Here is an 11,766-nt window from a genome sequence, read left to right as displayed (position 1 = left end):
GGGATTACTTGCCAGAACTTGGGATGGGATTACTTAGCCAAAGGCTTTTTTCTAAAAGAACTTTTAAAGCAAAGAGAAAAAAAGGACAGAGCATCTTTCGACTTTTCATTTCCTTAATAATAATAATCCTTGCATTTGATATAGCGCTTTTCACGTCGGGAGGACGTCCCAAAGTGCTTCACAGAATAGACTGTAAAGTGAATTGACTGTATATTTGTTGGCGAACGCGGCAGCCAATTGCGCACAGCAATGTCCCACAAACAGTCGTGGATTGAAAATGACCAATTTATTATTGTTTTGTTTTGGAGGGATTATTATTAGGCTCTGTGTGGAGTAAGGAAACTTGCCCAAGGTTTCGCCCTCTGCCTGGAATTGAACTCAGGTCTCTCGCTTGCAAGGCGAGTGCTCTAACCACTGAGCTACAGGACTCCACTGGACTCCTTGCTTCCTTGCTGCATCTATTTGAGATGTTATTTCACATGAAATATGTATATAAATGTATGTCATTTTTTTCAGAAAGCACTTCCACTCCAAAAATTTGCCAACATGTAAGTGAAATAATTAGCATATCAAAGCTGATTCAGGTATGATTGACATTGAAACTTAGCTAGAATCTTATACAAGATCCGGAGATAGGCAGAGGTGTTGAAAAGATTTTGTGCATTTTCTCTCAGGAATCTATAACCTTACTATTAATACATTGTTCAGACACATTTAGTAGTGATTAGTGGAACATCATTATGTAGCGTATAGCTTAAAACGATTAGATTATCTTTATTTGTGCCCTAATGTTTCATGGTACTGAATCTGATGATTGCACTTCAAATTGACATAAATCTTCAGTGCTTCCAGGTTTTGTACAAAAGCCCAGGTTTAAAAAGAAGCCTGATTGATGTACAGGAGGAATTGGTTAAAAAAAAACATTTACCATCCATCCCAGCAAAGTTTTAATCATTACAAATCTCAACTCTTCCCTCCTATAGTTTTGTCAAGGCTTTTTTGAAAATTGTTTAAAAGATGATTTAAGAAGTATAACTACAAACATTTTGAATAAAAATTTATTTGTGTTACATACACACATGCTGTACACGAACAATGGTGATAGGATTATTCAGCACATCAGCAACTACACAACAACAAACTACAGTATCATGTAACGGCCAGCATATAGTTTCATAAGATGTTAAAGATAAATACATAAATCATTTTGCTAGAGTGATGCCTGTTGGTATCTGAAACAAGATTATCACCTACACATACTCCAATGTGCCATGCAAAACACACTGTAATAGCTATAAAAATGATTTTTTTATGTATTCATGACTTAACCAGACCATACAAGTGTGCACACCCACACACAATAAACTAGTATTTGCAATTTGTTTACGGTTAGGAATTTCTTGTTAAACTGAAATGCAAAGCTTCTACCTGACAGAAGCCAAGCTGCAGTATTTTGTATGAGACAGTGGAGAGTGGTATTGAGGCAGTGGAGAGTGGTATTAAGCCAGCTGTGCAAATTTGGCTACATACACATTTAGGTTTTCAAAAAAAAACATAATTCTATTTTTTTGCAAGAATAAGTTCCTAAGGTACAGAGAACATTAGCCAATCTCAACCATTTAACTTTGGTGAACATGATTTTCTCAAAAGCTCCTAAAGGTTTTAGATGTACAAACAGTTTGGCAATCAAGGAACAATTATTAACAAGCTAACGTTTAACAAAGTCCAACCACTTGCCCAAATACTGTACTGAGAAAATGAGGAAAAGGTTCATTTTAAGACACGGTATCATTTCCTCTGGTCTTAAATCAGATGATTGTGTAAACAACCAAAGTGCGCGATGCAAATTGTAGCAGCAGTTGTTTTTCCCTGTGGACCATGGAAACTATGTTCAAGCACTGTAGTTTAGCGCTACATACAATGGCATATAGAACATTTAAAGGTGCCCATAGTATTTTGAATGTCTTAAGTAGATGTTTTTTAAAAAAATTACCTTATTGGATGAAATGGTCATGGTAGCTGTGGAGTACAAGAAAACCCACAACAAGCATTGCTTAAAAAGAGCGCCTGTGAAACATCCTTTTTTCCTAGATCTTGCTGAAACTGTTTTCTATCTATATATCGCTAGTATTACTCTGCAATGGTGAAAATAATGTGTGCAGTTTATGCTTTATACTCGTGTTCTTTCTAAAGTACAAGTGAGACTTACACCAGCAAAATACAGTGCACATTGAAAAGCTCTGAAGCAATAACGTTTACAGTTAAAGAGAGATCACCACATACCATTTTGAACCCCAATAATTTCTTACAAGTATGACATACACACTGAGAATTTATTCAATGTGATGGTTTTTCGTTACAGATATCAACCTTTTTTTTCAAGTGGTGGTTTATCTTTAAAATAACTTCTACTTACTTTTCTATACTAATTTGACCATAAAATGTAGCAAAAGCACTTTATCCTTTACTTTTTTGGCTGCTGAAGTGCTTTCATCGCAGGCACATTGCCTTAGTGCTTTATAAATATTTAATCTTAATGGCTACAAAGGTCAGTAAACAAATTATCATGTTTGGACACTTAATGCAATAATTATTATTATTATCAATGCAAGTTTAGGAACTAAGACAGAAGGAGTTTACAAATGCATTTTGCCATTAGAAATTAGGGATATGGTAAAGTAACATGATTATGACAGCAATTAAATACGGTGCAATAATGCATTGTATGTCACAATAAAATGTATTAACATTATATTTCAAAGTGAACATTCAGTTATCAAAGAACGATACCTGAGTTTCTAAAACACAACGTCCCTTAATCCAGATACTGAGGTTTAGATATGCGATATTCGCAAACCATATTTGTTGTGATAATTGCAGCTTCCAGTTTCCGATTCACTATTTTGAGATTCAGAAAAAGAACCTATCATAAGGTTGAAAACTCCTTTGGGATTTGAAAGTCAGGGCTTTTTTTGAATCTCAAAATTGTAACATAAGTCACAATTGTTAACAAATTTGGTTTGTGAAATTCTCAATAAAAACCCCACTGTGCATCATTATAAGACCCATTCACGCTACAATTAAAGAATCAACTTCCTGTGGCAAATTAGCAGTTTTCAATATGAACATAAACACTAGAATAGCAGCAAAAGTTCAGTGAATAGCATTGAGATTAACACCTAACTGCAAATGTGGGTAGTATTCCATCAAATTGATGGAGGGATTATTAAAGTATTATTATAGCAAATTTGAGACAAGTTTTTAACTGAAGATTTAGTTGTAGTGTGAATGTTTCAAGAATGCTGTAACTGACCATTTTGGCCATATTCAACATAGATACAAGTTTTAAAAAAAAATGGAATTAATATTGATGATTTTAAGTGTTTGCATGAAGGATTTTTTTAAAAGGTTTTCCAACATGTATGAAAAGGCTACATTTATCTTATTGGTGATAAGTCTTCGAAAACGCAGCAGTGGAAGACTGATTGAAGCAATGTCTCTTGTATCTCACATCATACGCTCAGAGCTCTAGGAAAATAAAAGGTAACTTATTAATTGTTCAAAGCTTTCAGTAACATTCATAAACCAAAATGAAAAAGATTGGTATTGTGGGGTGAAAATTGCAACATGTGATGATGATGATCATCATCAAATGGTGGAAAATTGTTGGCAAGCCAATTGATAACTAAAGGCTGACCAGTAGGTGTTACCTCAGCCCCACCCCCCCCACCCCCAAATCATGGATTGAGTGACTGCATTTTTTTTTGAGGGGTTATTATCCACAGAAAGCGATCTATCAATCGACTAACAACTGAGTTTCTACTTATTGCTAGGTGAATAGGGGTGTGGAGTAAGGAAACTTGCCGAGGGTTTCGCCCCTTCTAGGAATCAAACCTGGGTCTTCGCACTTTCGAGGCAAGCGCACTAACCATTATGCTACAAGACTCCTAAGTTACAGAGTTAAGTTGCTATCCTTTAAGGGGCACAGAGACCCATATTTTACTTTAAGGGCAGGTGGTTAAGGACACTAAATAACCATATTTTCTGTTCTTTGATAATTATCACATCTCATACTTCATTTCCCTCCTCATGGTTTCATAAAACTTTTCAATGTGCATTTTTTTACTACTTGTTACAAGTAAATAACATTATATTGCTGAAAAATTTACAGCGACCATTATTAAGTCATTAACCGCCATCATACTTTACCTGCTGATGTGTGTATATGAGTTTCCTCAACAGATTTAGTCAGGGATGTGATGAGAGGATTCTCTTCCATAGACATACATTGCTCCTCAATCAGGTTCCTGTTGCAGTCATCCAAGTTAATTTTCTTGCTGGATAACTTGGCGTACGTTGTACATCCTGTCAGGTCAATGAGGTCTTTAACAGCCTGTGCATCACTCATTCCATTCTGATCCTTCTCCATCTCAACCCCATGGTTTACTTCATTTAGAGGGGAGAATTCTGGGATTGAAATGCCATCATCTTTTGACATTGGGCTGGAAACAAAAATATTACACTATAAAGCAAGCAAAGCGACCTATCCTTTCATTTGTAGAAGATGCGTATACCAAAGACCATCACCTTTCAATTACTAATTCTTTCCTTAACGTCACAACTATGTTCAAAAATTGGTCTTGTAAATGTATTCTTCATTACACATTTGGTATCTAGTAATCCCTCCTGGAAAGTGTGTATCTAAGATCATTTGATAAGGACAGTTTTGAGCTTGACTATGATGTTCTCTCCTCCAACACACACACACACACACACACACACACACACAGTGAAATAGCGTTACGGCATTGTTTGGATTCATATATGAATCACTGGAGGTGATACCAGAGGACGCCGAGTGCTTGTGGAATTCTACTTCAGCATTTTATATTTAGAACCTTTCTCTTGACAAACACACACCACATCTTACCTAACATCCATAGACTGCAGCTCATCTGTGGACTCGTCAACACTATTTGGCTGTTCATCGATATTATCCAGTTGGATTTCCTGAATCTCTTCCAGTTGAACCACAGCTTCAGACGGTGGCACTGTGGAGTTAGGCTCTTCCTCATGCTTGATCTCCAGACTGACAGATGTTCTCAAAACTTCCACTAAAACAGGAATATGAAATTTACACTGTTGCCTACAAAAAAGTGCTTATCATCAGTCTCATTGTGGCAACTTTAGTAACTTATTCACTGTAAATTGGAACTTCACATTACAACCAATAAAAGTAAAGTACTATTAGTTCACAATCAATGACAAAATTGGGTCATTCAATTACCAGGAGTAGAGACCGAAAAGGTCACTGCAGTAATACCTTCAAATAATGAGTTATGTGAACAAATGAACTTACATTTTCTCCATTACAACTTTTCTAAGATTTTAATACTGTGGAACTCTTTACCTCACTCAATTTTCTCTTATTCCTACTTGCTACAAGGCTTTTAAAGTAAACGTTTGATGTCAAGTAACCGCCATCACATATTTCTCTGTCTCCTATTCCTTTCAATCATAATGACTGCACTGTGAAACCTTCAATGTTTACCAAAAAAATATAGAGTGCAGCAGGCCAATCTCATTCCCTGAAACATTCTTCTGGCTCCTATTTGTTATTACAACTAGGGTATGACAATATGCCCTTAAATAAAATAATGTAGACAGATCATTCGATGTAGTTGGCTTTAAGTACCCTGCTCACCTTTTTCACCTTGTTCTTCAGTGTTTGTGGTTGAAAGAAGTTTTTCTTCATTTGTAGTGGGCTGAATCTCTGGTTTTGTCTCTTCCTTCTGAAATAGTTGCAAACACACAACTATTTTAAATTTTAAATATTGTATTCAGCTTCTTCTGGCACAGAACTTTTTGTGCTACTGATTACCCACTCCTGATGTCAAACATATGTCATGAATACACAACAAGTGGAACCAGATGCATTGCCAAAAGGATAATGGGAAAAACACACAAGTTGGGACTCTTTCACATTGATGACTTGCTGATTCTAGCAACAGTAAAGGCACCTGGTTACAAGTTGCCAATCTGTCCCTCCTTTGCCAGGAATTCAATGGTGGGGGGAACTAAGATTTGAAACATGTTTATTTCAGTATTCAACTACATTTGGAAAGCTTTACAGTGTAAAAAAAATAACAGAATACATTTCACTTATATAAAAAAGAGGACATACCTTAATTTCACTCGCATCACTTCGTCTGGTTCTCTTCATGATTTCTTCAATTCTCTGGAGAAAACAGGACACAAAACATTTCTCACTTTTGTTGTGATTTGTGCACAAACTACAAGTGCCATGTCAGAATTTGAGTTCATAATCTAAGCTACCACTCTGGTCTGTAGTAGAGGAGACTCGTCTGCAATGTCAGAGGTGTCATCCTGGAAGAGATATTAAAACCAAACTTCCATCTGCCTTTCTTCAGGTGGATGCTAAGAATTCAATGATATTATTTGAAAAGAGAAGGGAATTTCTCCTGGTGTCCTGGCTAACGATCTTTCAGATAAATGGGATATTCGCCTCAAGACTTTTTGTGGGAACTTGAGCTGTGTTAAACAGCAGCTGCATTTGTCCACCAAAATAGTCAGTACACTGGCCAATAATTACTATAAAGCATTTTGAGAAATTTTGAGTGTTCAGGCGCTATGAAGATATAAGTTTTTCTTAGAACCTTGCACAGTACTCATTGAAGTTTTTACATTTTTTTTCCTTACCATCGGAGGTCGCACTTTCAGCCACTACGCCCCAAACTCGGAACACTCTCCCTCAATCCCTCCACCTTGCCCACTCTCTCAAGTCCCGCCTGAAAACCTTCCTCTTCGACCGTGCTAACAGCACCTTCTCCCTCCCCCCGATTCAGAGTCAGGCTCCGCACTGTTAAGTGTTCTGAGACACTACCCTGCATTGAGGGCGCTAAATAAGTGCAAGTTTTGTTACCTTCTTTCGCTCAAAGCGCTCCTGTTCAATCTGTTGTATGAGCAGCTCTCTCTCTTGTCTGTGTCGTTCTGCTGCCTCACGAGCCCGAGTTTCAGCTTCTTCTCTCTGATGAAATATAAACAAACATAAATTCAATACATATGAAAAAATAAAACTTCCTGCTTTCATCCTCAAACTGCAGACAGTATCTATATTACAATCGCAATCAGCCATGGAAAATCACACATCAGTCATGGAAAAGCAAAGGACTTCATTCAATCTGTTTGTGCCAGTGCAAAAATTGGAAAAAGCAAAACATGACCAGAAAATACATAACAATACAATATATTATCCAGCAGTAATTTCCATCAGGAATTATTTCAGTAACTGGAAATACATCATGCAGTTCATGGGAACTCCACTTCAAAACCACATTGCATTAGAGGCGAGTTCCAACAGTTTAGTGTGATGTACTCCTGGTTTTTTTGTTATGAATTCCCATTACATAATCGTTACATATTGGACCCAACAATCATGAGCAAGCAATTCCTTTGCTAACCTGCTGTTCAAGTTGTACTAGGAGCTCTTTTTCCTGCTGTTCTCTTAAGATTTTTTCCTCTTCTGCTTTCCTTTGGCGTTCTGCCTCTTCTTGTTTTTGCTTCTCCTCAAGCTGGCGGGCTTCTTCTTCGCGCCGAGCCTCCTCTTCGGCTTCCTTTCTCTGGAGTTCTTCCATCATTTTCCTTCAACAAGAATCCCGTGATTATAAATAGGAAATAGCTATATTCTTAACAGTGCCAGCCTCTTGATATTATTCAAAGCACGGTGCAATGATTTGCACCAAACATTTCGATTTGTAATCTGACTATCAGAAATTTGGGGGAGATGGACGCAAAGATAGATGTCCATAAATATTTTCTGGGTAACTGAAGCGGTAGCTTTTTCATACAGTATCTAAAATAAAATGCAGCTATGCATGTATACTATGGTAGCCTATGGGTCACATGTCAATATGGAAGGGTGGTTAATCACTTAAACAATGCAGCTTTTCAGTACTATTGGTCCTAAACCCATATTTAAATGTTTCAATATTACATTGATGGTGGAGTGGGAAGATATTGACCTTCCAATTTTGGAACATAGGTTTAAATTCAGCCAATATTGATAGGATGAAACTCTGTTGGCTGTAAGGTTTCTTTGGGAAATTAGTTTGATAGATCTCAACTTAGTTACTTATGAACAAACCTGCTTTAATTTGGCATTAAGGATGGATATAGATATTTGAAAATTTGTGAAGCATTTTTCCAAAGCTGTATGCATACAAGTTATTGTATTTGTAAAGCAAGATGTTTTATGCAATTTATTTTCTCTTGCTTTCAAGCGTACCAAAGATTCTCAAAGTAATATTCAAAATGTATCAGCTAAGAACAGCATTGGAGGACATAGATGCAAGCTGAAATGAACAAACATTGAATGGAATAAATAATTTCTGTGCTACTGGAGCTAGGGGCTGGGTGGGGGTGGGATGCTGTAGGTGGATGGAAGGATGTCAGAAGTGCATAGTGGATCCAGATAATGAATGAAAAATCTGAAGGTTTTGCTTGATTACCCTTAAGAAAAAGCACTCTGGGGCTCTACCCTGCGTGAAAGGCGCTATATAAATGCAAGTTGTTGTGGTTTGGAATATTATCTGCCAGGAAATAGAAAGAATGATTGAAAGTCTATGGGCTTTGCGTTCTTTTTGAAGGGTAGATAGTTGATAGGCCAAATGTCCTTTCATCGTTCACATATTTTTACATTCTTACTTTTCAGCTTCCTCTTGCTCACGCCGCTCCTGTTCTTCTAATTCTTTTTGCAGACGCGCTTGTCTACGCCTTTCTGCTAGAATTTTAGTCGCCTCCTCAGCACTAGATGTTCCTGCCATAGATTTTGTGTCTGTAGGAGGGTTTGAAGAGGCAGATTGCTTAGGACTCCATATAACATACATCATCTGAACTTCAACAATAGTAACAGAACAGGTTCCATATTAAAATTATAACAAGCAGAAAAAGATCACTTTGCATAATTCCATTCAGTTACAATTCAAACTGTTAAAAAACATAGAATAAAGCAACAGATTTGTTCTGAAGTAACATTGCCAGGCAGATCTGGTGACTCAATTAGACTTGTTCTGAGTAGACAAAGTTTGTAAAAAAGTGCTTGAATAGGAAAACCACAGGAATACTATTAAAAGTACCTTAGGCGTCAAATCACACCTCCCTCCACCACACGAGCTTCACATCAACCATCAAGAAATTGCCTCTGACTGGAAATGGTCTCAGAACAGAGTCTTATGGTCAGCATGATGTACATGGTTTCCCTGCCTCAGGGGTTCTTTCAGCACTCATTCGTTTTGTGTTGTAGTTTTCCTGTTTTGTGTCCATTTTCAACTCTAGTGTGTCCGCTTGAATCAAATCTATTGCTTTATTCTACTTTTATTTAAACTGTTTAAATGTATTCAACTTCTGGTGAAACCTATTATCCTAACATTCTACCACAGTGCTGTAATACAGGGCTGAACCTTTTTAGTGTCTTGAAATTAGAATTGTTTCACTGCACACCATTAACTATTCCCAAGCATTACCCTACAAGGGAGGAATAAATCATGCGGGTAAGTGAAATTGTCAAGTCACACCTGCTCCCAAAACTCACACACACAGAACCATTATATTGCATAAAAATGACTTTAAAGATATCAATCCATAATTCTCCTGTGTTCTAAACATTCTTTTGAAAATGAAATAATCTGTAACCTTCAGCGTGAATGATCTTCTTCTTGTCATGCTCTTTGACTGGTGTTGTCGGTGCTGAAGTAACATTGCCAGGTAGATCTGGTGACTTAATTTCACCTGCTGCAGCCTCCTCAGATTTCTGCTTGGCTAATTCCCCTTTCTCCTTGTCAGCCCTCTTTCTGCTAGTCTCTGCAGCAGCATTAGAGGATGACCGCTGTCTCATGGGAGAAGGTTTTCCACTTGACGTTGGAGATGATGGGTACTCTTTGCCAGAACTGGGTGACTGTGTGCGAATCTTCGAACTAGCCCTATTAGGGGGCGGAGGGGAAAGCACAATAGAAAAAGCTAAAGTAACAATTACATTTTATACAAAGTCAATGTAAAAGAAAAAATTTCCTTTCCGTGACAAACAAACATTTTCAACACATTAACACTTCTTTCTCGCCAGTTTTCCTCCCATCCCCACATGTCCTGAAGATGCCAACTCGTTCCTAGGAGTTTCATTCCTCTTTGAACTTTCTTTGGTTTAGTAACTGCTCTTTTCAACTTTAATAGTCTACTGCACTTTTGATTTTGGCCCTTCAACAGGTATCTCAAAAAACCTAGACAATTCAAAAAGGTGACAAACTTAGTATTAATGTGTAACATGGGAAAAGATCTTATAATAAGAGAAAAGGGAAATCTATATCAAAATATAATCATTTATTTTTCACTCCTGGCAAAACTAGGGAAAATCAGATTCCAAACTAAGACTGAAGTTAAGAATTTTCTAAAGTTCGGCATAATAGATTTACAAAGAGTTCCTTACTCCCTCTCATACTCTTCTATTACCTCCTCTCTCATGTGTATATCTATATTCCTCTAAGCAGTGAATTCCCCATATACAATACAAGGCTAAGGCAAGGCCAAAGTCTTGTGGCTAAGACCATGAGATATGTCAGGCGTCTGGTGTAAAAGCCGCATCTTTTTATATGTATGAAACATGAGTTTGGTACATCTCACCCTTTTGATTTTAGCAAAATAAAGCAACAAAATTTGAATTTTAGGAAAGGTTTTGGGGGATCTGAAAACTCTCCACAGGAAAAGATGGTTACAACAACAAAAACTTGCAATTATATAGCACCCCTCACCCTATACTAATGCAAGCTGGGGAATGACTGACTTTTCTCCTTTTCACTTTCTCTGGCTAGCATCCCAGAGCACTTAAGCACATTAAGGTTCTTTTCAAAATTATTTTTTAGACACATGATAAGAAAAACACATCATGAAGACCTGGGATGTGAATTGTGTCTCGTTCATAATGCTTTGGTAACTCACTCATATGATCAAGCACCCAGAGGGAAATAAATTACATCATATGCAATATTCATACAATAAAATCCTCTGTCCTAGTGCTTTTTACTCATTGTATCACAAGATAGGGTTTCTGCAATGCCTTAACTGAGGTTATAAACTACTCACTTTACTGCTGCCGGTGAAGATGACCTTTTAGACATGTTTGCCGGAGACTGAGACCTACGGAGTGTAGACGTCAAGCTGGGGGATGACTGACGTTTCTCCTTTTTCACTTTCTCTGTCTAACAAGAAACATTTTTTTGTGTGATGAAATCTAAGGAAAAACATTCAAAGGCCAAAACAAAATTCAACATGTACACGGTCTTGCTTATATAACAGCCATTTACTCAGACACGTTGAAATTCCAATGCACTGTATTAATACACTATTTGAGACAGCTTTCTGAAATTTCAACTCTGAACTCTTATAATTGGATTTATAAATTCTGTCTATAAAAATGGAAATTCTTTTATCTTGTAAATTATTTGAATCAGTTTGCATACTGTTATGATAGCTGCAATCTGCATTTTCCTTCTGCTACTGAATTCGCCACAGCATGACATAACAAAGATTCAGTTGCTTCCAACCTGTGATCGGCATTTGCTAAGGTAATGTGAGGGTTTGGGGGTGTAATAAAAAAAAACAGATTGCTAATTGGTACACCAACAAACCCTATGCTTGATTTCATAAATGAACAACTGAGAAGAGCCAAGCCGTTTCCCCTGATGGAGAGAGTAAAAG

At 37.1% G+C, this 11,766-nt stretch overlaps 1 protein-coding gene across 5 annotated transcripts in view; it reads right to left on the bottom strand.

Annotated features, from left to right (window-relative positions):
• Positions 1-1,054: 1,054 nt before the first annotated feature.
• The window catches only part of LOC103177505 (MAP7 domain-containing protein 2), a 64,418-nt gene continuing 53,706 nt past the window's right edge, over positions 1,055-11,766 (bottom strand). For all 5 annotated transcript variants that reach the window (XM_042334003.1, XM_042334004.1, XM_042334005.1 and 2 more), the window contains 10 exons: positions 11,152-11,267; positions 9,712-9,998; positions 8,725-8,854; positions 7,482-7,662; positions 6,944-7,048; positions 6,185-6,238; positions 5,705-5,792; positions 4,931-5,114; positions 4,210-4,502; positions 1,055-3,528 (listed from right to left, as the gene is read on the bottom strand). In XM_042334003.1, the coding sequence (XP_042189937.1) occupies positions 3,521-3,528; positions 4,210-4,502; positions 4,931-5,114; positions 5,705-5,792; positions 6,185-6,238; positions 6,944-7,048; positions 7,482-7,662; positions 8,725-8,854; positions 9,712-9,998; positions 11,152-11,267 (1,446 nt within the window). In that variant the 3' untranslated portion in view covers positions 1,055-3,520. The remainder of the gene's footprint in view (positions 3,529-4,209; positions 4,503-4,930; positions 5,115-5,704; positions 5,793-6,184; positions 6,239-6,943; positions 7,049-7,481; positions 7,663-8,724; positions 8,855-9,711; positions 9,999-11,151; positions 11,268-11,766) is intronic.

The sequence above is a fragment of the Callorhinchus milii genome, unplaced genomic scaffold (assembly GCF_018977255.1).
Source record: "Callorhinchus milii isolate IMCB2004 unplaced genomic scaffold, IMCB_Cmil_1.0 Scaffold4, whole genome shotgun sequence".
Classification (NCBI taxonomy): Eukaryota; Metazoa; Chordata; class Chondrichthyes; order Chimaeriformes; family Callorhinchidae; genus Callorhinchus; species Callorhinchus milii.
The sequence above is the reverse complement of the archived record's forward strand: the minus strand, read 5'-3'. Positions and strand labels throughout refer to the sequence as shown.